The 27,988-nt window shown below is 35.2% G+C and overlaps 1 protein-coding gene across 1 annotated transcript in view; it reads left to right on the top strand.

The window, feature by feature from the left end:
- PPFIA2 (PTPRF interacting protein alpha 2) overlaps positions 1 to 27,988 on the top strand; it is a 486,204-nt gene that overhangs the window by 352,862 nt on the left and 105,354 nt on the right. Inside the window, exon 8 of the mRNA XM_026454621.1 lies at positions 6,901 to 7,017. Within this exon, the coding sequence (XP_026310406.1) occupies positions 6,901 to 7,017 (117 nt within the window). The remainder of the gene's footprint in view (positions 1 to 6,900; positions 7,018 to 27,988) is intronic.

The following is a 27,988-nucleotide window of genomic DNA, read 5'->3' as shown; positions in this document are numbered from 1 at the left end:
TTGTGAAGATTTCATGGGTATTATTAGTTCCCCAAATTAATACTTTTATAATTTCTTACAGCTGTCTTTACTGCAATCTCTGAACATAAATTGTGAAGATTTCATAGACACTTATCTCTTCCCCAGTCAATAGCCTTGTGATTTCCTATGCCTGTCTTTACTTTGATCTCTTAATCCTGTCATCTTCTTCGTAAACTGAGGATAAATGTCACCTCAGGACCCTGTGATGATTGCATCAACTGCACAAATTGTTTGTAGAGCATGTGTGTTTGAACAATATGAAATCTGGGCATCTTGAAAAAAGAACAGGATAACAGCAATGTTCAGGGAACACCAGAGATAAGACTTCTGGCCACTGGTTAGCCAGACAGAACAGAGCCATATTTCTCCTCTTTCAAAAGCAAATAGGAGAAATATCGCTGAATTCTTTTTCTCAGCAAGGAACATCCCGGAGAAAGAGAATGCGCCCTGAGGGTAGGTTTATAGACTGCCCCCGTAAGGCCTGCCGTCTTTTATGGTCGAAGCCAAAGGGATGAAATAAGCCCTGGTCTCCTGTAGTGCTCCCAGGCTTATTAGGATAAGGAAAATTCCTACCTAATAAATTTCGGTCAGACAGGTTGTCTGCTCTTGAATCCCGTTTCCTGATAAGATGTTATCAATGACAATTCGTGCCCGAAACTTCTTTAGCAATTTTAATTTCGCCCCATCCTATGATCCTGTGATCTCGCCTTGCCTCCACTTGCTTTGTGATATTTTATTACCTTGTGAAGTATGTGATCTCTGTGACCCACACCCTATTCGTGCACTCCCTCCCCTTTTGAAAATCACTAATAAAAACTTGCTGGTTTTAAGGCTCGGAGAACATCACGGATCCTGCCGACATGTGATGTCTCCCCCGGACACCCAGCTTTACATTTATCTCTCTTGTGCTCATTCCCGTTATTTCTCAAACCAGTCGAGACACTTAAGAAATAGAAAAGAACCCACATAACTATCCGGAGCAGGTTCTCCCAATAGAAAATATGATGTGTTTGAGAGTGCCTAGAAGGAACGGGTCAGGCTGTTATAAGCTTATGAGCAACCAGAAAACACAAATAAGGATCAAGACAAAGCAATAAGCCAGAGAGAAAAGGCACACAGATGCCCGAGATTTAGTTGAAGCACTTTAACTTTGCTAATCCCATCATTCCTCCAACTTTTTCCAGGTACTTTTTGCCATAGGAATATTAAACAACTTACAGTGCTAGGAACACTAAGTAGTAGAAACACAAAATGCCTGTGATCTTCTATACACCTAAAAAAATCTTCTGCCATGTCTGTCTGGTAAATTCTTAGTCATTCTCTAAAATCCTCACTTAGATATTACATGCTCTGTATTGTCTTCCATGTTTCCTGATGCATTTGCAAGTCACTTTTAGTTGCAAGTGACAGAAAACCATTCCAAATAAGTTTGGGCACAAAAGGGGAAATTTGGGGCTTGACTCATATCACTAAAATGCCAAGGGTAGGAATGATTTAAGGATGCCTAGAATCAGGACCAGAAGCAGTTTATTAGGGCCTCATCTCTTCCATATGTTTTCTGCCTGTGTAGGAATTAATGAAAAAGAGTACGCCATTCATATTCTACCAGTTTACCTTCCTTAGTAGATAGAGAGAATAGTTTCCCATAGCTCAGCCAGGAACATGTAAAGTAATAATATTCTGATTTCCCTGGCTTGGATCATGTGCCCACCCATTTTCCATGGGCTCTTGGTTCCTTGATTGGCAGTCTGTGGGATTAGAATAAGAAAGTCTCCAATGAAAATATAAGATATTATTATCAAAAGAAATGTGAAGGGATACCTAAAAGCAAATGTCAACAGACACTTGATAAATCATGATTGAACAGAAAACACAGTTGTGAAATATTTATCTTGAACAGCATTCCATGAGCCTTCAGTGGGTTGCTAACTCACTGAAAATATATGCAAAACTTTGCCTCCATATGAATCTGTCCAGGGAGGCGTCCAATCTTAATGATGTACAAAGGATTCCAGCAAGGATATCAGCCCTTGGAAATAAAATGTTTATGCTTCCTAGCCCAGTCCGCTATTAACTTCTCCTGATTTAATAGACTGCAAATGTAAAAGCAGAGCCATTTGAGGCAGTATTACAAATTAGGAAGTATAAGGATATGGAATTAAGTTTTATTTCACTCTTACTTCTTAGTCCATTTGTACTGCTGTGACAAAATGTCTGAGACTGTATAATTTATAAACAATGGAAATATTTATCACAGTTCTGGAGACAGGAAAGTCCAGCATCAAGGCATCAGCAGATTTGGTGTCTGATAAGGACTGCCTTCTACTTCCATTATGGCACCCTGAACAATGTGTCCTCACATGGCAGAAGATGAATGGCAAAAGGTTTACTTAGCTAGTACCCTTGAGGTCTTTTATATTGGTACTAATTCCGTTTATCATCTCCTAAAGACATCACCTCTCAAAACTATCACATTGGGCCCTAGGTTTCAACATACAAATGTTGGGGGTTGGAGGAGGGCATATATTCAAACCACAGCAGTTCTCCTCATTAATCTGTCTTTATCTTAATCTGATCATTTGTTAAACATGAATCATACCCCCTTTGTAGATAAAACTAGTTTAGCACAGTGCTTGTACATAGTGGGTTTTTCAGTACAGTTATATAAGAACTGGGTAAACAACAGGACTTGTACATAAGTGGTTCCTCCTACTCAACGTGTAATCATATTTGGAGTAGTGTCTTAGTCTGTTTTGTGTTGCTATAACAGAATATCACAGACTGGATGATTTTTAAAGAAAACAAATTTATTTCTGAAAGTTCTGGAGGCTGGGAAGTCCAAGACATGACACTGGCATCTGGCATGAGCTTCTATGATGCCTTATCCCATAGCAGAAGGATGGCAGGGCATGAAAGCATGTGAGATGATACAGAAAGAGGATGAGGGGCAAACTCCATCCTTTTATCCAGAACCTACACCAGTGATAAATAACTCACTCCAGAGATAACAGCCTTAATCCATTTATGGGGCCAAAGCCCTCAGGCCCTAAAAACCTGTTAAAGGTCTGACCTCTTAATACCATTACAAAGGCAATTACATTTTAACATAAGTTTTGGAGGGAACATTTAAATGATAGCAAGTAGGCCATGTTGTTTAGCAGTGAGGCATCCAGACCTACGTTAGTTTTCTTGTAGGCAAATTGCTTGGGCCCTCTCTCTGACAACATTCCCTCTCAGCGAGAGCCCAGGGAATATTTTGAGACCATCAGCTGCTTTTCATTCTATTTACTGTCCCAAGCTGGTTCCCTAGCCATCTCTTGTGTTTACTTCTCAAACCAGCTAAGAGAATTTCCTAAAGAAGTCTGTGCTACCTTAGGCTCCAGTGATTTATTGGTGAACTCTTCACTCTTTAAAACAAATTGAAGAAAACGCTTAACCCCAAAAGGTGAATTTTTAAAAGAGAACTACTAACTTCCCCCCTTTCCCCAGTGTCAGAAATAATCCACTTATTAGCACCCACAATTAAATCAGGTGCTGAAGCTTTGGTTTCATAACTACCCAGGATAATTTGTTATTGGGGAAAACAGCATATTAGAGTGGTAGAGAATATAGAATACGTCATATTCATTCTTCTGTATCAAGAGCCAACATTTTTGGACTTGATTCATTTTTACAAAACAAAGTTAGCATGTTAGTGGTTGAAAAATATGTCTTTTTTGGAACTAATTGTGATGTATACACTGTAGCAAACTTGAAGTTTAGAATTTTAAAAATCATAGTGGCTCAATTATATTTGTACTTTTTTTCTGAATGAATTTGATTTCTTGATTATTTTTAATAGGGACATTAATTCATCTTTTCACTGATTCATTCAATAAACTTTTATAGATGGCCTGCTTTATTTCAGGCACCAGGACATATTTGAAAGTCATCTGTTTATTAAACAAATGTAAACTAATGTATAAACTGAGAGTTATATTTGTTCTTTAAATAGTTTTTAAATGTCTCCCTTCACTTCTGAATAGATTAATAATAGAACAAAGCATATAATTTTTAAATGGCCTGGTACTTTGTATTAGCATTTCTGTTAGTCATAGGTGTTGTCTCTAGTGGAATGTCAACAAATGATACTTGAATATTTTAAACTTTATGATTAATAAAATCTCATAATATATCAATTGTAACATAACGTTTATGCAAAAAGCAACATGTTAAGAGTGAAATATAAAAATAATATATCGGCCAGGCGCGGTGGCTCAAGCCTGTAATCCCAGCACTTTGGGAGGCCAAGACGGGTGGATCACGAGGTCAGGAGATCGAGACCATCCTGGCTAACGTGGTGAAACCCCGTCTCTACTAACAATACAAAAAAACTAGCCGGGTGAGGTGGCGGGCGCCTGTAGTCTCAGCTACTCGGGAGGCTGAGGCAGGAGAATGGCGTGAACCCAGGAGGCGGAGCTTGCAGTGAGCTGAGATCCGGCCACTGCACTCCAGCCTGGGCGACAGAGCAAGACTCCGTCTTAAAAAAAAAAAAAAAAATAATAATAATAATAATAATAATATATCTAGGAGCTTTTTTTTTATTCTTGTCATTCCTTTGATGTAATCTATTTCCATGTTGACTAATGTGAAAAGAATGTTTCTGAAGTTTTGTGTACCCTCCAAATCTTTATCTTTTGTTATTTTTTGAATTAATTAGGTTCAGATCTTTGTTTTCTCATATCCATGTATTATTTAATTCAACACATTTTTAGTGAATACCCTGCACATAATAACTTATTGTGCTTCTTCATATGAAAATGCTGTTTTCAATGAAGCATTCTTTTGAAAATTATTTTCTCGGGAGATATTATTAGGACTTGTGCTAGCTAAATAAATAAGCAAAATGAGGAAGTGGAGAAATGGAATAATAAACTTTAATGAGTGCTACATGCACAAAAATAAATAGGCATATATTGTAAAAAGTGTTTGATGACAAGACACATTCACTCTGAGGAGTGGTATCTCAGCTGTTTTTAAAGATTGCATTGTGTCCCCTGTGATAGCTGAGGAATAATGTTTTAGACAGGAAGATCATCAAATTCCTCAGCTCTGTGTAGGTAAGAGACAGGTATGTTTGAGGAATGGAAAGGAGGCCAGTCTCGCTGAAGCAAAGGGATCAAATAGGACAGTATAGACCTTGTTAAGAAGTTTAAATTTTGGCTAAATAAGCTGGGAAAACATTAGTTTAAAAAAAATAAATTAAATTAAATTATTTTATTTTATTTTATTTTATTTTATTTTATTTTATTTTAAGACAGAGTCTTGCTCTGTCGCCCAGGCTGGAGTACAGTGGCACAATCTAGGCTCACTGTGATCTCCACCTCCCGGGTTCAAGGGATTCTCCTGGCTCAGCCTCCTGAGTAGCTGGGATTACAGGTGACCACCACCATGCCTGGCTAATTTTTGTATTTTTAGTAGAGACCAGTTTCACCAGTTGGCCTGGCTGATCATGAACTCCTGACCTCAAGTGATCTGGCCACCTTGGCCTCCCAAAGTGCTGGGATTACAGGCGTGAGCTGCCGCGTCGGGCCAAACATTAATTTTTTTAGGAAGCTGAGGGGTTACACAATATAATTTAAGTTTGAAAGATGTACCTGGCTACTTTGTGGATAATAGATTGTAGATGAATAAGAGTAAGAGTGAGGGAGCCAATTATTTGGTGATTACAGTTATATGAGAGAGAAGAACATCTACCTAGAAAAGGATATACCAAATGCTCAAATACCAGAGATCATATAGCAAAATCAGCTGATGTCATGGACACATGGTGGTAGATACGGCATTGAAGTAGTGTCAGGTAGCAGGGCAAACACCCAACCCCTTGATACCATGTTTTTTTCAGTTAATGATTATTTGTCTTGTGACATGTTGGTCTTGTAATTTCCACATGTAAATTTAATATTATTAAGATCTTATTGTGCATTAAATACTATGTACATTTAATTCTCCCAGAACTAATATTGACTAATATCTGAGTTGATAATACAATAAAATATGCCATGAAATAAATGTTACAGCATTAATATAATGTAAAATATTTTCAAAGTGATGTATATATATACATATATATAACAAATGTATTTTAAAACACCATTTTAAAAAGACTGAAGCACTATTTTTCACTCTATATATTACTATGATCATTTATGCTATAACTACCCGATAATTTGTTTTTTAATTGAAATAATCATGTCATTAAAATTGAGCTGAAAATTTGCAAGAATTAACTGCTTTCTGAATTTGTGTTTGCAAATTAACTAAATTTGATAAAATAATGGACATTAAAATTATAATAATAAGACAAATTTAATACATGCTCATGACAGAATTACAAAATATTTTTTAAGTCCAGCTATGTATCTGCTTATTTTAAACTGCAGATGGGCTATCAATGTAGGTGAAATTGCTGTGCTCATAGTCTTTAACCTTCAATCTTTTTATTTATGTTTCTTGTATACTTTAAAAATAGAGACCAAAAAACATTTTTATTACATCCTATAAATTAATTTTAAAAATAATTTCTGAATTAACAGCACATTAATACAAATATATCATTGATTTAGATGCACTTCCAACTAGAAAATATTTTCTTAAGTAAATTTCACAGTGCTTTAATCTCTTCTTGGCAGAGATGTTATGAAGTTTTATAAATATTATTCAAAATGGTGACCTACATTTAAATATATATTTTGAATAATAATTCACTAAAATGTAATGTTCACTTTCTGGTTATTTTTTAGTGTTCATTAGTTCTTAATCACATTGTAGTAAATTCATTTTCTTTTTTTATTTTATGTTCTATTTAGACTTTAAAGGCATAGTGCTTTTATTTTGCAGATTGTTGCCTTGCGTGAACAAAATGTTCATATACAAAGAAAAATGGCATCAAGCGAGGGATCCACAGAATCAGAACATCTTGAAGGGATGGAACCTGGACAGAAAGTCCATGAGAAGGTATGACACACACCCCATGCTCTTACATGGAAATTTTACTTCTTATATCATTTGACAGGAAATATAAAAACCACATAAAGAACATTTTTTAGTTTTTGTTGATTCTTTGGTCAAAGATTCAAGGTTTATGATGATTTCCTTTCTCATTTTTTGTTCTTATTTTGATTCTCTTAAATATAATACGTATGTGTATACGTTATGTGTATGCATATACACATATTTGAATTTTTTACCTGCTTTTAATTGATTCTCTTAAAAGTATTTCAATTATATAGAATTGAATTTATAATATATATAAATAATATAATTTAAAGTACACATACACACATTGTGTGTGTGTATATATATGGCATATACATATAAGTACATATATAGGCAGGACTATTTTAAGTCCTAAACAACACTTTTGAATTGTAAGTGATATAATATACAATTGGTAACTTACTGGTTGTTTATTATTGCAAAAATTGTTGGCAAACTTTTATTTGATTAGTATTTTTCCTGCATTGTTTGAGGCCTCAGCGGTACTCTTGTTAATGAGAGATAACATAAAATGATATGTGAAGTCATGGGACTTTTACCATTTTTTATAATGCAATGATTCTCCCTTTGGGTGAAGTTTAGTATCACTCAAAGGAAACTAGCACTCTGTTGCTCCACTAGCAAAAGACAAAAGGTTTCTGTGCAGGACCACTTCTTTCCAACACAAGAGGAAGAAGGTAAGTTATTGGCAGGTCCAGAATCAGATGAAAATTACACAGAGGCATTCACACATCCTGTGTTGGAAACTCAGGAGAATCATTTGCCTGTAACAAGTTATATCTTTGGATTCTTAAGCTCCTAAATGAAGACCACATGAATCAGCTAGCTAAATTGCTGTAATTGAAAATGTCAAGAGTTTCTAAAACCTAGCCGTTAAGAAGCAAGCGACTGGACAATACAATAAATAGCATTAGAATTCTTACTATAAATTAAGTTTATCATTTCCTTACTTATGTGGTTAGAAAAAATAGAGGGACTTCTTATGTTTCTTCCTTCAAGTAGAAAAGCAAAATAAAATAAATAAATCAGATGAATTTCCAGAAAGAAGCTTGTATTCTGGTGGCTGACAAATGAACAGATCTTCATATAAGACCACAAATTTAGCCTTTAGCCATGTATTTAATAGAAATCTTAAGCTAAATGTAAAACGTAAACTACAATTTGACATATTTCATCAGCTGTATCTGAGATTAGAATAAAATTATTTCTCTTTCCTTCAACTAAATAAACGGATACTGCTTCAGTAGATATACCACCAAGCTCTTCAATAAGGCATTTTCACTCTACACTCAGTTTAGGAAACCAACATGTAATTTGATGTTGCTCTTTCATTTTAATTATGTCATTAGTAGTATACCTCTCCTCAGAGAATTATAGAATCACAATTGGTTCGTTATAAAAATGTATTTTATGGTCATCCAGTCTTTTTCATAGAAGGCTACAAATTATTGTTTTCTATAATAATGCTGTATTTATGCTAATCTAGTCCAGAAATGAAGAAATATACCTTTCTCAGACATAAACAACTTGAGATTTTGTTTATCTTCTACCAGATTACTTCATACTTAAAGCATTCTTCTTATGGAGGGGGAGGGCAGGGAATGCTCGCACATATATATTTTTTTCAAATATTGTTTCATCAAGATATTGTTAGCAGTAGCAAATCCAAACAGGTCTGCAGCAACCTCAATTCTTGCTTTCTCAGAAGAAAGAAATTGACTGTGGGCATGAGGCAAAGGGAGAGACAAAGGCAAGTTTTAGGGTAGGAAAGTTTTATAGCAGGAACAAAAGGAAATACAGTACAGCTGGAAAATGGCCAAATGGGCAACTTAAGAGATTCAAGTGTGCAATTTGACCTCTGAATTGGGGTGTTATACATTAGCATGCTTCTGGGGTTGTGGTACTTCTCCCCTGATTCTTCCCTTGGGGTGGGCTGTCTGCATGTGCAGTGGCCTGTCAGCACTTGGGAGGGGCCGCATGCACAGCTTGTTTACTCAAGTTGTATACATGCTCACTGGAGGCCTTTTTCCCTTAGCAGTTGAGTGTTCCTAGAGGAATGTTCTATTCCTATACCAGTTAAACGCTGCCATTTTGCTTCTCAGTGCGCATGCTTGAGTCCACTCGCCCGACTCCTGAGATCTTATCTGGAAACTGCTGATCACCAGATTCAGATGTTTTCTATTTATTAGAGACTGTCTTTCCCTGGCACTGGCAGCAACCAATAATTGTTTTACAGAGAGAGTTTAACAGCCACCTGACCATCACCTGTTGGTTGCCTAACTACTTACTCTAACAATATAACCACTAAATATTTGAATATGCAGACATTAGAGAATGTAAAACAGTTTATGACAGATTATTTTTCAGGAACTGATTACATAATTAGAATGAGTATTTATGCATAATTGATATTTGTCTCTATTGATCTTCACAGATATAAGTGCACATATAGAGGATTTTGAGTCATTGGTGACCCAAAGCACTTGTCTTTAACTTTCTTTGACTTCCAGTTCTTAGGGAAGGCATTTCAGCCAGTGGAGAAAAGAAATTGTGTGCCAATGCTAAGTCAATCACTTCTTGTGTTGGTATAACTAAAGGTTTTTAAACATTACCATTACTGGTATTCATTTCCTTTTTTCAGCTTCCTTGAATTTCAAGAAGAGTGATTCCTAAATGCTTTAGAATAATTATATATTACTATCATGTATAATATCATGCCCATATCCTTTAGTGTGAACCTAAAATATGTACAATATGTCATATATATTTAGTCTAAAGTTAAAAATATGTAAACTGTGTTTCAATTTATATTAATCCTGTGATTGATTTCTCAGGATGATCCAATAAAGTGTTGTAATAATTAGTTTTATTTATGTCACATTTTAAAATTTATTTTTATTTACATTTTTTTGAGACAGGCCAGGCCATAGTGCAGTGGTATAATCTTGACTCACTGCAACCTCCCCGTCCTGGGCTCAAGCAATCCTCCCATCTCAGCCTTCCAAGTAGCTAAGACTACTGGAGCGAGCCACCATGCCCGGCTAATTTTTGTATGTTTTGTAGAGACAAGAGTTTCACCATGTTGCCCAGGCTGGTCTTGAACGCCTGAGCTCAAGCAATCTGTCCACCTCAGCCTCCCAAAGTGCTGGAATTACAGGTGTGAGCCACCGTGCTCAGCTATACCATGTTTCTTTACCTGACATTTCTTGATAAAACATACAACAGTATCCTGATTATTATTTTCATTGTCCTTATATAAATACTTCCAAGTTATACACATAAAAAATTATAGAGCATTTTTAATATAAAAATCATCCTCCATGACATGATTATTCGAGGTATATTAATACTATAAAACAAGTTGTTAAAGTATTGTAATTTAAAGCCTAATACTTATTTTTTTAATCGAGAACTTTTAAAAAGGTGTATTCAAACAAAAGAAAAGAGAATATTATTTTGGCAGATTATCAATGATGATTGTAATGTTAGTGTGTAAATTGAAAAGTGGTTGATCAAGACAAAAACGTAAAACAATTTTTAGATATTAATAGAGCTAAGAAAATGACTTCTAAATCCTAGTCGGAAGGATTACCCTTTGTTTAGGGAAGTTAATTTACTTAAATTACACAGTCAAGGTGGGTGATTAGCCAACAGAAGATGTTTTATGTCAGTGGATTAAGAAATGTTTTAGAAAATAGTTGACAAAAATAATCTCATAAGAACACACTCTGAAATAGGCCTTATTATTCATGGAAAAGTCTAGTAATTATTATCAGCCTTTTTAAAAGAAAACAATAAAAAGAAAAAACACTTAACTGAAACGAGTTTAAATATTTCTGTGTGATCTTAAATGTAATTGATTGTTTTAGAAGAATATAAATATTCACAGGATAATACAAATTTTCAGAACACTAAATTCTGCCTTTTCAGAACTGGGCTCTAATAACTTTTTCCTATTTCTTTCTAGATGGAAGTTAATTGGTAAATTTTAAAAAGTAAACATGCTGCTCTTGTAAAGGAGATAATAATGCTTGTTACTTCTATAATCTGTACTTCCAATTATTTTGTCAACTGCAAATATTTGCTAACTGATGTGAATCGGTAAAATATTAGATATAGTAGAGATTCAGAAGATATAGTCTGTAATAAATTTGGTAAGAATCTACAGTGAGAAATAAACATGCCCAAATTAATATCATAAAACATGATAAATATTGTGGTATCAAAAATAATATTAGAGTTTAAGAATAAGGTTAATTAATCCTCATTGAGGGGTGTCAGAGAGGCAATGTGGAATAGTGATTTGAAGTTCCTGTCTCTGCCAACTACTAGCTGTGTGAACCTTACCCTTTAACACTCCTGAGTCTCAGTTTCAGATAAAATAGTCTTGCCAACTTGCAGAGTTGTAAGAATAGAAACACTATATTCAATAAATTGCATCATCTTAGGCATATTGTATACAAGCAATGAATGCTTATTCTATTTGTTAATACTGTGTTTTCAATCAAATAAATATTTAGTGGCAACCTTATTAAAGGTACTAGGAAATGGGCCCTATTCTAGGTGATGGGAATATAATGATGAATAAGACAGTTGAGGGTACAGGCAATAAACAAATATACACAGTGTAAAAGGGCGTAGATATGACCAAGGGACCCGTACAAGGTGAGTGGTGAAGACATTAAGGAGGCAGATCTTTTTAAGATGGTGGGATTTGAACTGAGGCCTGAGAAATACAAGGAGTCAACAACATGAAAAAGCTTTCACAAAACAATAGTCACACTTAACTATATGCAGTGAATTTTTGTACATGTCACGTATTAGTGACTGAGACACTAGTTCTTCACAGATCGAAGAGTGGAGTTGACTGACTCTTCAATGACCTTACAACAGATGAGGCACATCCTCGGGAGTTGACTGACTCTTCAATGACCTTACAACAGATGAGGCACATCCTCGGCTTGTCACGTGAGGTTCTTCCCAAGCTGGCTGGCCTCTTCTTGCCTCCCAGGCCTCTTTGTTTATCATTCCCACTTCGAGCTTAATTACTAAGTGAACTTAAGTTAAAGCTTCCTTTTTAAAGTTGTTGCTCTTATTCTTCTCTCTTTGAATCTGACATTTATTCGTGACTGTTCTCTAAATTAAAATAAAATGCAACATAATAATTTAAGCAACAGTAATATGGAAATGTGAAAGCTGAATAAATGTAAAATCAGAAATAGATTTTTGTTTGCATGTTTTCAGTTCTTTAGTTCTTGTCAGATAGAAGAATTATGGACAAAAAGTACATAAAGCAAAATGAAGAATCAGTGGCAAGAATAATCCTCAGATGGGTACATTTAATAAATAATTGTCTAGTATTTTCATTGTGGAACTATTGTTTATGAAGGATATTGATCCAAAGTGATGCCTTTATCAAAATTAAGGGTTTTGTGGACTTTTAGCAATATAATGCTGTTTTAGAATGAACAACCAATGACAAAAATGGGTACTTAGAACAAGCCAGTATAGCTCTATGAGCAATGTGATCCTCAGTGAAGACAAAGGATTTCATTCCATCATGCTATTGTGAAATATTGAGATATCATTGTATGAAGATTTACACATTCTCACGCAAACCTGTCAGCTATCCAGTTAAAAGTTTGGCTTATCAATATATCTCACCCTATTTTAAAATACCAATAAATATCATTTATCACTAATGCCATTCTTTTTATGATTCTTACTAAGTTCTAACTAAAAGTCATCATCCACAGGCATGTCTACAATATATTGACTACATTTTGTTCATTTTTATGTGTTCCTCAATACATGTCAACTACTCCCAACAACCGTTCTTTCAGTCTTGTCAACTGTAGCTCATTTTATGCGTTATTGATTCCCTCTCTCAAAAATAGTTATAATTGGGCTTATTTACAACTGGATTGCACTCACAGAATATTTTTTTCTGTGTATTGATCCCATATATTGTACTCTAAATCCTAATAAAACATAACAACTTGCATGATTCTCCTCTGTTCTTCAGTTGAATTGTCAAGTAATGAAACCCCAAACCGAATGGAGTTTATGAATTTGCCAACTTGGAAAGAACAGGTCCAACGATCTACATGGACTGGACTGGCCCAGCGGTCCAAAGATTGGCTAGAAAAGGGGCCAAAAGAGTAGAGTTAGGCTATTCTGTGGCTTAGCCATATATACATGAAGTTATATCAATTTTCTAGAAGCTGAGTTGGAGAGGAAGCACATAACCAAAGGTCTGGAATCTTCTATATGCCATGACAAAAATAAAAATCTTTTAATGCTGTGTGGAAACTCATTAGGTTCAAAACAAATCTCTCAGGGAGCAGTGGCTGGATTATTGTGTGTTAACTAAGACCTTATTAGATGGAAAGATGAAGTGAAATCGACTCTGTTGTCTTCAATAATAAGTATAATAAGGATTTGAGGGACTCAGAATAAACTTTTTTTTTTTTTTTTTTTTTTTCTGAAGAAGGATATTTCCAAAGACTTTAAAAGACTGGCTGACTGGAAATTTGTTCATTTACCTTTATTTATTAACATAATTGGAGGGTTCATTTTGTGCCAATGAATCTGTTGTCTTTTGGTGATGTACACAAGAACAAGTTATTTTTCCTCTGTTTTGTTTTGTCTGATCTGTTAAGCAAGGCCAGGAGAATTTTTAAGTTTTTCATTCAGAAGTTCCCCAATTGACCTAATTTTATTTTCTCACTTTGGTAGAATTTATCTCTCTCATCATTTCTCATAAAACACAAGCTCCCCAGAAATTTAATGGGTGCTTGATGGGACCCACTCCCCCAACAAATGAAATTTCCAGGAGAAGTATATTAGGAAATATTGTTCTGTACAATTTTTAACTAGTATAAGTACTACAGTATTTATATTTTAACTCTTAATATCATCGAGCTTCAAGAAAGAAACGCAGTATGTAGTGTTTCCAGAGATGCTCTTTATCCACAGGGAAATAGCCCATGCCAGAATGAGCATTCTACTGGATATGCCTCAATATGGAATTAAGGAATGCTAGTTCTTGACCATTAAAGTTAGGCAAATTGTTTCTCAAACTTGTCTGAAAACCTCATTAACAAAGGGGCTATAGGTCTTTAGGAATGAGATAAGTAACTGGTATAAAGTCTTTACATGAGTTGTGTTATTTGATCTCTGTAACAACAACCCTGTGAGGTTTGTAGAGCAAGGATCAATGGCTCAACGTCACATAGCTCATGAACAGGGGGATCTGAGATAAACAGGTAACAAGTAAATAAAGATTAAATGTGAACTATGGAGGGAAAGGCAGCGTAAAACTACCTAATTTAATGAATTTCAAAATATAAGATTATTTACTTTAAGCAAAGTCTTAAACCTATCCATGTTTCTAAGAGAATGGAAGAGTTTATTAAAGTGAGCATGAGGCTTACAAAAATTTCAAAAAAAGCCTACTCAAAGAAAACTTTGTTATACCATGTGTAATGTCTTCAGCACACATTTAATCAAGTATATTTCCCCAACAATTTTTACTGCTTTTTCTTTTGCCATCATTTTTTTTCTTTGTCTGCTCCAGTGGTACCCAAAGTTTTTGGCACCAAGAATCAGTTTTGTGGAAGACAACTTTTCCACTGACCGGGGGTGGGGTGGGGGATGGTTTCAGGATGATTCAACCACATTACATTTATTTTGCACTTTATTTATATTATTATTACATTGAAATATATAATGAAATAATTACACAACTCACCATAATGTAGAATCAGTGGGAGCTCCAACCTTGTTTTCCTGCAACCAGATGGTCCCATCTGGCAGTGATGGGAGATAGTGACAGATCATCAGGTATTAGATTCTCATAAGGAGTGCACAACCTAGATCCCTCGCATGGGCAGTTCACAATAGGGTTCACACTCCTTTGTGAATCTAATGCTGCCACTGATCTGACAGAAACTAGATTTCAGACGGTAATGCAAGTGATAGGGAGCAGTTGTAAATACACATCAAGCTTTGCTCACACCTTTACCTCCTACTGTGCAGTCTGGTCCCAAACAGGCCACAGACCAGTACACATCCATGGCCTGGACTCTAGATACCCCCGGTCGACTGTATTCTTATAATATACAAAGTTCCCCTAACTTAAAAAAATATATATCTTTTGGCCCTACATTTTAAATTCCTTTATAAACCTATTTCAATAAGGTTTTGCCCCACCACAGCACAGAAGCCACTCCTGCTACAGTCATCACTAAATTTATATTGCTAAATACAAGCCAATTCTCAGGCCTTGCTGTAGTTGATGTCTCAGCAGTATTTGACATAGTTAATCGTTTTCTTCCGTCATACACTTTCCTCTTACCTTATCAGTGGCTATGTCTCCATCTATTTTCCTCCCTCTGAATTCTTAATGTTGAAGCATCTGCTCTCTGAAGAACAGATGATAAGTCTGTCTTGGCATGATGACTCTCAGTTTCTTCTCTTTTTCTCTTCCTTTCTTCACCCCAGGGCTCAGCTCTCCACATCTTCTCTGCTTACACTCTCTCCAATATTCCAATCAATCTCATCCTATTCATATGCTAGTAATTTTTGAATCTTTACCTCTAGTTCAGACCCTACAACCAAACGCATATATCCAGGCACAATTGAACATCTCCACTTGTATATCTAAAAGACATTGCACACTTAAAATATCAAAAACTTACCTATTGATATCCTCCCTTAAAAAATTTGATCCATCATCTCCAGTTTACATGATGAAAACTTTGCCTTTCCAGTTGCTCAAGCAAATAATTTGAAATTGCTCTTACATCCTCCCTATCTCTCACATCTCCCATCCAACTATAAAGAAATTTGATTTACTCTATCTTCAAAATATATCCAGAATCTTACCACTTCCATTGATCAGTCTGGGAACCACTGCCATCTCTCAGCTGATTTATTGTAATCAATCACTATGAGGTCTCTTTGCTTCACCCATGGGCCGTCTCCAGATTATTTTTAAAACAGCATGAATCAGAGTAATTTGTTTCTTTTTTTTTTTTTTAAAGAATCTATGGATATATTCTAATTCTATATTTATATGGTTCATGTGATATTTTGATACAAGAGTGATGTTTTAAAACACATATCTGAACACATCAGTCATCTGCTCAAAACTCTGCAACTGCTTTCCACTTACACAAGGCTCTACATAAATCTCACTGTCTTTATCTTCTGACTTCATATCCAAATCTACCCCAGCCACAATGGCCTCTTGTTGACTCTTGATTTCCTCTTTCCTTTGTCTGAAATGCCTTTCCTCCAGATACATGGCTAACTTCCTCAAATCCATCTAGCCTTTTTTCAAATGTTGTAATGTATTCTAACATAGTCATGTATTATAACACAGTATGTGTTTATATACTTTACTTATTTATAATGTCTGTAATGTAGTGTCTGCCGGCCCAGTTAGCAAATAACCTCCATAAATGTTAGGATCCTTGTTTTATTCCTAATGAAAATCAGGTACCTAGAATAGTTCCCAGAACATGAGGAATACTTAATAATTATGTGCTCAAGAATAAGAAATAAATACCACACTGTTTTAACTATTAACTTTATACATCTTGATTCTGAGAGCTTAATCATAATATCAGCTTTTCAAATTCCATTTTTCAACCCTGTTGAGATTGTAGGGGCCAAGGAGAAAATTTTCTTCTGCTCTGTAAAGGTTTGCTGAAAATGAATTGAGAGAAGGCAGATTAATACGAAAAAAAGGCATACAAAACTTATTTTAGCACGCATATGGACATAACTGCCATTTACAAAGTATTAGGCTGGAAGAGGGGCCAGACGGCTGATGCTTAAATATTCTCAACATAGGAGATACGTACGGATTCAGGAGGCAGACATTTTGCAAATGATTCTTTTTGGAAACTGGGTGGGACCGACAAATTAATGGAAAGTAAGGGGGAAAGCTGCGCAGGAACAAATATTGTTTTATTATGCAGATTAAGTCCCCTGGGTAATCTCTGGGAGCTGTCCTCTGAAGAACAGACGATAAGTCTGTCTTGGCATGACGACTCCCAATTTCTCCTCTTCTCTAGTGGTTAATCTGACAGGATTCCTGAAGAGGGAAATCTTAAGACAATTACATTCCTTGTGGAAAGAAGTGTTTTTAGCCAGATAAGGGAATCCCAGAGAGAGAGAGAAAAAGGGAGGAGAGGAAAGTCAGAGAGAGATTTGATTCTAAAGATTATTTCTGAGGCCTTTCATTTTTCAAAGCACTCAACAAGCCAAAGTCATATTTGGGGGAATCGTTTTCTGTACCCCAATAAGATTTTTACTGGAATTGCTTAAATTAATAAATTAGCTTGGGGAGGTTATCGCCTCTATTGTATACTGTTTTATGCCATGTGTACATATGCCTTATGTCTCCATTCATTTACGTATTATTTTATGTTCTTCAGTAAAATTGTTTAATTTTTCCCATAGAGCTCTTATAGATGATTAGACTTATTTCTAGGCATTTATAGTTACTGTAATTGTTATCTCCTTTATATGTCTTTCCTAATAAATTAATACTGGCGTATAAAGATGCTATTGATTTTCCAATATTGATAAGGATTCCAGCAAACTAGCAAACCTATCAGTTCTAAGAGTTTGCTATACTCTTGGTATTTTCTCAGTAATTAAGCAAATTGGGAGGATTTAATTTTCTCTTCCTTTTCAGTTTCCATTTCTTTTTTTTTTTTTTTTTTTTTTTTGAGACAGAGTCTCGCTCTGTCGCCCAGGCTGGAGTGCAGTGGCCGGATCTCAGTTCACTGCAAGCTCCGCCTGCCGGGTTTATGCCATTCTCCTGCCTCAGCCTCCCGCGTAGCTGGGACTACAGGCGCCCACCACCTCGCCCGGCTAGTTTTTTGTATTTTTTTAGTAGAGACGGGGTTTCACCGTGTTAGCCAGGATGGTCTCGACCTCCTGACCTCGTGATCCGCCCGTCTCGGCCTCCCAAAGTGCTGGGATTACAGGCTTGAGCCACCGCGCCCGGCCTCCATTTCTTATTATTGTCTAAGACTTATAAAGCTTGTAAAAGTATAGACTTTAATAATAATGCTATTCATTAATGTGATGCTTATTGTAGTAAATGGTAGATACCTTTTATCAGATTTGGAATTTCTTTTACAAGTTTTCTAAGAGGTATTATCAGAATACAATATACTCCCCTTTCAAAAGTAGTGGATTTCATTGACAGATTTTTCTTTTAACTTTAAGTTATGTGACACATGCAGAATGTGCAGGTTTGTTACATAAATTTACATGTGCCATGGTGGTTTGCTGCCCCTATCAACCTGTCATCTAGGTTTTAAGCCCCACATGCATTAGGTATTTGTCCTAATGCTCTCCCACACCCCGATAGGCCCTGGTGTGTGACGTTCCCCTCCCTGTGTCCATTGTTCAATTTCCACTTATAACTGAGAATATGCGGTGTTTGGTTTTCTGTTCCTGTGTTAGTTTGCTGAGAATGATGGCACATATTCTTTTGGAACTATTTTTCTTTTCCTAGGGATAAACAACTTGATTTTTTGTTTGTTTGTTTTAATTGTATGCATGCTTCTCTGATAGAAATGAATTTTTTGTTTTGTTTTGTTTTTTGAGACGAAGTCTTGCTCTGTCGCCCAGGCTGGGGTGCAGTGGCCGGATCTCAGCTCACTGCAAGCTTCGCCTCCCGGGTTCACGCCATTCTCCTGCCTCAGCCTCCCAAGTAGCTGGGACTACAGGCGCCCACCACCTCGCCCGGCTAGTTTTTTTTGTATTTTTAGTAGAGACGGGGTTTCACCGTGTTAGCCAGGATGGTCTCGATCTCCTGACCTCGTGATCCGCCGGTCTCGGCCTCCCAAAGTGCTGGGATTACAGGCTTGAGCCACCGCGCCCGGCCTAGAAATGAAATTTTTAAAAAGAGAAAAGAAATTAAACTCTCTTGTACTTCATTAGTGTTTGTTATTTCTATGCCTACCACCAATTCTTTACATATAAAATTTTTATGACCTGGATCCAGGTAAGTTGAACTCTTTTTTGACTATCTAAAATATATGAGAGCCCAAGTACTCTAAGTAACAGTAAGTCTGGTACCAGCCTCTTGAGACCAATGTTGTTCTGCCCAAGTTATCTAAAAACTTTCAAAACTTGATCAGACCAAAAAGGTGTTTTGTTTGTTTGTTTTTGTTGTTGTTTGTTTGTTTTTGTTGTTTGTTTTTTTGTTGTTTGCTTGTTTACAATTCATGAAAAGATAACTGGAAAATGTGACAAAGTAACAAGTGAGTAAAATTTTAAAAAATGCTGTTGCATATTTTTAACCCTCAAAGTATCACTTTTGACACAAGTGTTCCCTCAAAATCAAATACCATCCATGAACCATTGCAATAACCCACTGACAAACAGGCCAAATGAAAACATCCTGTGCCAATAAATGGCCTAGTTTGGAAGTTCCGCCAGCAGTAGTGACAACCTCTACCAAAGTGATTCTTCAGGAATAATTTTCCATTCTCCAAGTTTTACCAGTTGAAGTTTAGGTTCATACTCGTGTTCCCAAATTCATCAAGATGACTGAATCAAAGGTCTTCCAGATTCCATGCCAGAACCACCACTGGGTGTTGGACCCTAGTTCAAGTTCATACTCTTACTTCCCTCATGATAAGTTCTCCTTGCAGACTCTTGGAGCTCCTTGTGATCTACTACATTGTCAGTCTACTAGAGAATTTAGAAAAACATTGAACTTCACAATTGAAAGGGGAGCAAGCTGTTTTTTTCCTCTCCTTCCTGAAGTTTCCTGGTTACGTCAAATATCTTCCTCCTCCACTCTCTTAATATCAAGACACAGTAGAAGAGACACTTTTTGTCAGGTTCTATTAAATATTCTTCCTTGGGATGTGGGAGCCTACTTGACTTATATTTACACATCTAAAAGGACTACTTGGTAATTCATCCAGGAAGAAAGATCCACTCTAGTGTTGCTTCTTCATTTTATAGATGAACAACAACAACAGTAACAAGACATTTGAAAACTTTCAATTGATGACTTTCTCTAAAGAAAAGAATAAACTCTATATACACAAAATAAATTCAATATACATGCATCTCATCTCTTCAAACTATACAGATTATTTAAGAATTTGACAGGTGAATGTTTTTCTCTATCAACCATTGACATGTTTCTTTCATGCTGTAATGTGGGACCTAGCTATTTTTATATTTCTTATTATTATGAACATTTATCATGGGAATATTGATTTAACTGCAATGTAACAGGATCACCATGGACCAGTTTGACTGCTGTAAGAATGAAAATAAGACACAAGGTTAGAAACAAAGAACCAGTTACGAGGTTGTTACAGTAAGTCAAAGGAGAATAGATGACGCAGACAAGGGTGACAATGGTGGAGGTCATGACAGTGGGTCACATTCACATATTTTGTGAAAAGAAAGCCAACAAGTTTTTCTCATAGATCATATAAAAGATGGGAGAAAAAGAGATAACTCAAGGATGACTCCACCATTTTTGGAGAAAGTGAAAAACTGAAGTTCTCACGAATTGAGTTGGGGATGAATTAAGGCAAAACATATTTGGGGTAGAAGCACGTTCTGAACACAGGTTTTAAACATATTGAGTTTGGAAAGTCTGTTTGACAGCCAAGTACAACAATTGTATTGCAGTTAATGTACAATAATATGTAAGTTAAGATTTAAACTTTTAATAGAGATAACAATTTTAGAAATATATATTTTGGTAGGTGAGAAAGACAACAAACATATTTTGTAAATATATAATATGGCAGGGGTGAAAGACCTTTCTGATAAAGTAACAACTGAAGAGAATTCTACAAAGACATTCTTAATTATCTTTGATGACCCCCTACTTCACTCCACAGGTGATCTCATCCAATGTTATAATTGCTTGCAGAAAACATCCATATACTCACTATTCTTTACTGTGGGCTTATACAGTAGCTTGCCTGACACCTTTATTTTGACATCTAACTAGTCATTAAAACTTTGTTTTCAAAACCCAGTCCATGATTTTGCCCCATCCTAACCACAAATCTGCTTCTCCTGCAGACTTTCTCTTCTCAAAAAATTGCAACACCATCTTTCTAATCAAAGACTACGAATCTTGCAGTCATCCTTGAGTCTATGCTTTTTGTCACATATCACATTCAATCCATTCAAAGAATATGACCCCTTTTATAACCTTTAGTCCTACTACCGTGGTCTAAGCCAATGTAATCTTTCACCTCTTAATTCATTTTCTTAAATTCATTTTTTTGTCCTGTCTTTTATAAGAGGACTGAGGAATCCATTGAAAATGTAAGTGAAATCATGTGATTCCTCTGCTCAACACCTTCCTATAGTTTTCATATCACCTTGAACAAAAGCCGGTCTTAAAATGATCTCAAGAACACACATCATATTTCCATCTATATCCACTCCCACCCTCTTGCTTTATTTAATACAGTCCATTCTAGCTACGCTGGCCTCCTTGAAAATCATAAACCCACTTGTATTGCTTTGTCTTTTATCTTTCTGTTTCCTCTGCCAGATAACTGCATGACTTATGCTTGTGTTGCAGGTTTTAGCTCAATGCTTTCTTTTCATAATCAATTCCCCTACTATAAGCTTGACCCAAATACTGCATGTGATATCATTACACTCAAGTTTTTCATTGTTTATTGAAAATTTAAATCTAACTGTACATCCTATATTTCATCTGGCAACCCTAACTGTGAGGAAGGGGGAAAAAGAAAACTGGATATTGAACAAACAAGCAAAAATTGTCCATTACAGATAGGAAAGGCTTTATCTGAATTACCGAGTTTATGATGAGAGAGTAACAGTTTACCTGCAAAGTTATACATGTTACTTCCCTATTCAAACACCTCTGATGGCTCTCTGTCGTTCTATTTGGTACCCAAAGTTTGTTCTATTCAGTATGGAAAAGCAAAGGCCATCATAATCAATGCTGACCCTACCTTTCAAGTCTCATATTTTACCATTTCCTTATAGCACATGTTTTCTGCTCTGCATACAGGACAACTTACAATTATTCTGCAGGGAATATTCCCCTCCCTTTGCTCATGTTATTTTCTGTTCCTAGAATAAGTACTCCCCTCCTTTCCTTTACTTGAAATATAATAACTAATCTTTCAAGACCCAACTCAAAGAATATCACAAAGATACTCTCTGCTGTCTGTTCCCACAACATAAATATGAAGCAAAATAAAACTTTATGATAATAATTTATTGCAATGCATATACTTGCTTATTTGTGTTATCACTTCTCTGCTTGATAGAATTGCCTTGACATCAGAAATGTATTATCACCTTTTAAAAAATTATAAAACTTGTTATCTTCCACCTTACACAAAGTAAGTGCTTAATAAATATTTATGAATGAATAAAAATATATATATTTTAAAATTTAACATATGAGACCTTATTGCATTTGATAATTAGTAATTTCAAATATGTATATGTACTGCTTTAAAAAATTGAAAATCTTTATGACTTTCTGTTGGGAATTGATTTTTTAGAAATGATACCAGGAGCACAAGCCATAAAGAAAAAAAATGACAAACTAGACTTTCTTAAAATTAAAAACATTTGAAATTCAAAGAACACCATCATGAAAGAAAGTGAAAAGATAGTCTACAGAACAGAAAGAAGCTATTTGCAAGCCATATGTTTCATAAAATACTTGAATCAAATATATGTAAAGAGTTCATGTAAATCAACAATAAAAATACATGTAAATAAATTAATATGAAGGCAAATAATTTGAATAGACATTTCTCTAAAGAAGATATATAAATGAACATAAATACCTGAAAAGATGTCCAATCTCATTAGTCATTAGGAAATGCAAATCCAAACCACAAGGAAATATCACTTTGCACCCACTAGAATACCTGAAATAAAAAGATAAACAATAATAAGTTTTGGTGAAGATGTGGAAAATTAGTACTCTCATATATTGCTGGTAGGAATGTACAATGGTGCAACCACTTTGGAAAACATTTCCTCAATATGTTAAAGATAGAATTGTCATATGTTCCAGCAATTCTACTCTAGGAATCTATCCAAGAGAACTGAAAACATTTGTCCACTTAAAGACTTCTACACTAAAGTTCACGGCAGTTATTTATAGTAGCCAAAAGGTGGACACAACCTTAATGTTTATCTACTGATGTATATATATAAATAACATGTAATATATCCCCATGATGGAATACTATTCAGCAATAACAGAAATGCAGTATGGATAACATGCTACAGTACTTGAATGAAATTCAAAAACATCATGCTCAGTGCATAAAACTAGTCACAAAAGAACACACGTTCAGTGTCTCCACTTCTGTGAAAAGTCCAGAACAACGAATCTGTATGACAGAAAGTAGTTAGTGGTTGTCTGGGGCTGGGTGTGTGTGAGTGATTGCTAATAATTATGAGATTTCCACTAGGGGTGGAAAAAATGTGAGATTAACTTATGTTTATAGTGGCACAACTCTGTGAGTATACTAAACTCCACTGAACTTTTTATGTTTAAAGAGTGCATTTTATGGCATGTAAATTATATCCCAGTAAAGCTGCTTAAAATAAGTATTGACTTTTAATACAGTCATTTGTCGTTTAACTTAAAGTGCCACAATTTATTTTAAAGGTAAGTCAAGTTAACAGTGGTTTGGAACAAAAACAAGATCTTTTTCTAAGATATAAATCACAGTTTTAATATGACTTTTTATTCTAATATTATTAAGACACACAGTAAGCTCACCATAGAATATATTTAAGGTCATGAGAATAAATAAAAGATTATATATTTTCTACAAATACAAGTTTCATAAGCACTACAGAATAAAAATTGAGAGTTTTAAAATCTTCTCATGGGTAATCCCAACACAATAGCATAAAGACTATGCAGTGAACATTTACTGCTTAATGGAATTTTAAAAGTTAGCATTTTAAAAGTGTTTTATTTTAATTGCCTGATTGCTCTCTATAGTTAGTTAAATTTATCTTACCTTGAGCCCATTTAAAAGTATGCAATGTGCTTGTTAAGTGCATTAACAAGATTTTAATGGAGCGCAGGTGCACAGAATTGGAACAAACATTTTTCAAATTAGAAAATAAATATCGTTCATTTGCACTGAATAAATATTTACCAATATTATCTATATAATATGTTATATATATATAATATATAATATCCAGCATGTATAATTTTATCCTGTTGATTTATATGTTCTGATTAGAGGCAATATGGTAAAGGGGTAAATTAACTGAACTGGGAATAAAAGTTCTGCATTTTAATTCAGATCACCTCTATGTGATTACCTGAGTCTCAGTTTCTCCAAAACTCTTTAGAGCTCTAGAATCTTAAATATGATTTTTCAATTCCACAAAACATTTTTCAAAATAAAAATTTATTTTTTAAGGTTTTTATAGTTTTTTAAGCAAATTTATTAATGTACAAGTAACATACAATTTACGTGCACAATTCTGTCAATTTTGATAAATATATGTGCCTTCATAAACACCCAAATCAAGATAAAGAATATCCCCATAAACCTTAGAAGTGCTCTCATGCCCTCTTGAAGTCAACCCCACCTCTCCCATTCCACCTCCCATCCCAGGCAACAACCAATCTGCTTTCCTGCCATTATGGATTAGGGTGATCTTTTCTAGAATTTCAAATAAATTGAATCACACATTATGTACTCTTTTGTACGTAGCTTCTATTTCTCAGCATAATGTTTTTGTGATTCATTCATTCTACTGGAGAGATCAGTAAGGTGTTTGTTTTCATTGTACAAACATACCAAATTATATTTGTTTACCCCAAGAATACAATAGTTTCTCCCATTTTTAAGAAATGTTTTTGAATTTAATTATTTAGTATGATTGCATTGTAGTTTTATTTATAGTATGTAAACATTATTTCCAAGAATCCCTGTTGGTTACTAAATTATCTCTTAAGATACAAGTTGAATCTACAGACCTAATTCTGTGAAGATATCATTCCATATCTGAACATAGAACTGCTGTATTGTGGGTGCCGAACTCTATTTAATAAAAGGGGTAAGTGATGTTATGAATATGTGGGAATGTTGGAGTGTGTATTGAAGTTCATTAATCACATCTCCCTTTAGAGTCTCTATTCCCCTTTCTGCTGGAAATGTTGCTGGTTGAAGGATCAGAGCTGAACATTTCTCTCAGAATTGCTCTTAGAGGAAGGGAATTGTGAATTTCTACAGTACGCGGCTATCTGTACATTGAACTCAGAAAGGCCGGTTTATAATCATTAGGCAGCACTCAAGATCTGGATTAGGAAAGACGGGTGAAATCAATTGCCAGTCAGTTATTTCCAAATTTGAGATAACTGAGGTATGATAACTGATTTTAGAGGGATTTTGCCATAATTTTAAATATCTTCAAATCCTGTATACAGTCTACAAGTAACTAGACAAGTGTAAGATTTATTAGAACTTCTACCTTATCACATTGAGAAATTCCTCCAGTCAACTTTAAAAAGGCAATTGTCTCTGTCTTTCTCTGCTCTTTTAATTTTGATTCGCTTAGCTATTTCTCCACACTCTCACATTGTATTAGGTTATTGGACTTACACTACTTCTTTCCATTTGCCTGCATTTCCTTTCTCTGTGTTTTATCTTTCTCACTGCTTTTATGATGCTTTCTGTTCTTCCCATTCTTCTATACTCCATTCTGCTCTATGTGGCATTTGCATTCCTAAATATCATGAGCCATGCAATATTGTGCAATAAAAAGCACAGGGCTTATGGGGGTAAGGAAGTTTATGGCACAACCCTAAAAACTTTATCAGTGTCACATTAAAATAAAGGTAAAAAAGCTAATAAAAATGGTAGCACAGTTTTACATCTGTTAAATAGTTAGAAATTGCACAAATACAGTGATAAGTTTTTTTTTTTTTTTCCCCCCCTGAGAAAAAGCCGAAGTTTGCTTGTGGAAGTGTTAGAAGGCTTAAAGGCTTTCATTTCTTGTGAAGTTGTAGAAGGAAGGGTATCTGAAATCAGACAGAAAGTTGTAACACAGGTGTCCATGGGCAAATTTCTAACATACATGAGACATTGAGGTCAGTTTTAGATATTTGAGGAATGGGCATGTGTGTGTTTTATGTGTTCCAATGTGGCTTGTTTCAGCCAGGTGTGGTTTTCTGTATTTAGCCAGTGCTTCTCAGGAACAAAATTACATGTTAAAAAACACAAAAAATTTACATTACATTGAAATTGTTTTCTAATATATCTATCATGTTGAAAGAAATCCATGTTTTTAAACAAGTGCTTAAAAAGTGAGCAGAAATAAGTGTACTTGCTGTGTTTTCTCCCTATACTTTCTGTTTCTACTTTTTTTTTTTCTGTTAGTTATTTCTCCGAAATTGCTGCACTGTCCTCACTACAAAACTTCTCCAATGTAGCTAGGCTGAGGAGCATACTTTTATTTATTATTATTATTATTATATTTTTATTTATTTATTTATTTATTTATTTATTTTTATTTTTTATTTTTTATTTTTTTAATTTTTTGGTCAGAGCCTCACTCTTTCACCTAGGCTGGAGCACGCTAATGCAATCATGGCTCACTACAACTTGGACCTTGTTCAAGCAATCTGTCCACCTCTGTCTCTCTAGTTGCTGGGGTTATGGGTGCATGCCACAACACCTGGGTAATTTTTCTATTGTTTAGAGATGGAGTCACCCCATGTTGCCCAGGCAGGTCTCAAACTCCAGACATCAAGTGATCCTCCCACCCCGGCCTCCCAAACTACTGGGATTACAAGAGGGAGCCACACATACAGCCCATACTTTCTTTTCTTTTCTTATGTATGTATGTATGTATGTAGGTATGTATGTATGTATGTATGTATGTATTTATTTATTTATTTATTTAAAGGCTGTAAGGCTCTGTTGCCCATGCTGGAGTGCTGTGGCATGATCATTGTTTACTACAGCCTCAAACTCCTGGGCTCAAGCCATCCTTTTGCCTCAGCCCCTTGAGCAGCTAGGACAACAGGTGCATGCCACCACACCCTCATTTTTTTTTTTTTTTTCTAGAGATGAGGTCTTGCTATGCCCCCCAGGCTGGTCTCAAATTCATCACCTCAAGCAGTCTCCTTCCTCAACCTCCCAAAGCACTGAGATTACAAGAGTGAGCCACAACACCTGGCCTCTTAATTTTTAATCGACAAATAATAAATGTACATATTCCTGGGATACAATGTAAAGTTTTGATATATGTATACAATGTGGAATGATTCAATCAATTTAATTAACATATCCATCACTCGCTTACTTACCATTTTTGTGGTGAGAGCACTTAAAATCTACTCTTCTAGCAATGTATTATTTATTAACTATAGTCATCATGCTGTGTCATAGAACATTATTCTTACTGTACAATTGAATCATTTTACTCTTTGACTGACATCTCCCATTAACTCATCACAGCCATCCTCTTTTTCCAACCTCTGGCAACCACCATTCTACTCACAACTTCTATGCGTTTGACTTTTTTAGATTCTACAGATAACTGAGGTGAAGAAGAATTTGTCTTTCTGTGCCTGGCTGATTTCACTTAGAATAATGTCCTCCAGGTTCATCCATGTTGTCACAAATGACAGAATTTCCTTCTTTTTAGAATCTGAATAGTATTTCATTGTGTATGCATACCACACTTGCTTTTATCCATTCTTCCAGTGATAGACACCTAGGTTGATACCGTTTATTGGCTATTGTAAATAATTCTGCATTGAACATGGGAGTGCAGATATCTCTCCCACACACTGATTTCAATTCCTTTGGTTATATACCCAGAAGTGAGATTTCTAGATTCTATGATAATTTTGATTTTTTGAGGAACTCTC

This window comes from Piliocolobus tephrosceles, chromosome 10 (assembly GCF_002776525.5).
Source record: "Piliocolobus tephrosceles isolate RC106 chromosome 10, ASM277652v3, whole genome shotgun sequence".
In the NCBI taxonomy this organism is placed as follows: domain Eukaryota; kingdom Metazoa; phylum Chordata; class Mammalia; order Primates; family Cercopithecidae; genus Piliocolobus; species Piliocolobus tephrosceles.
The sequence above is the reverse complement of the archived record's forward strand: the minus strand, read 5'-3'. Positions and strand labels throughout refer to the sequence as shown.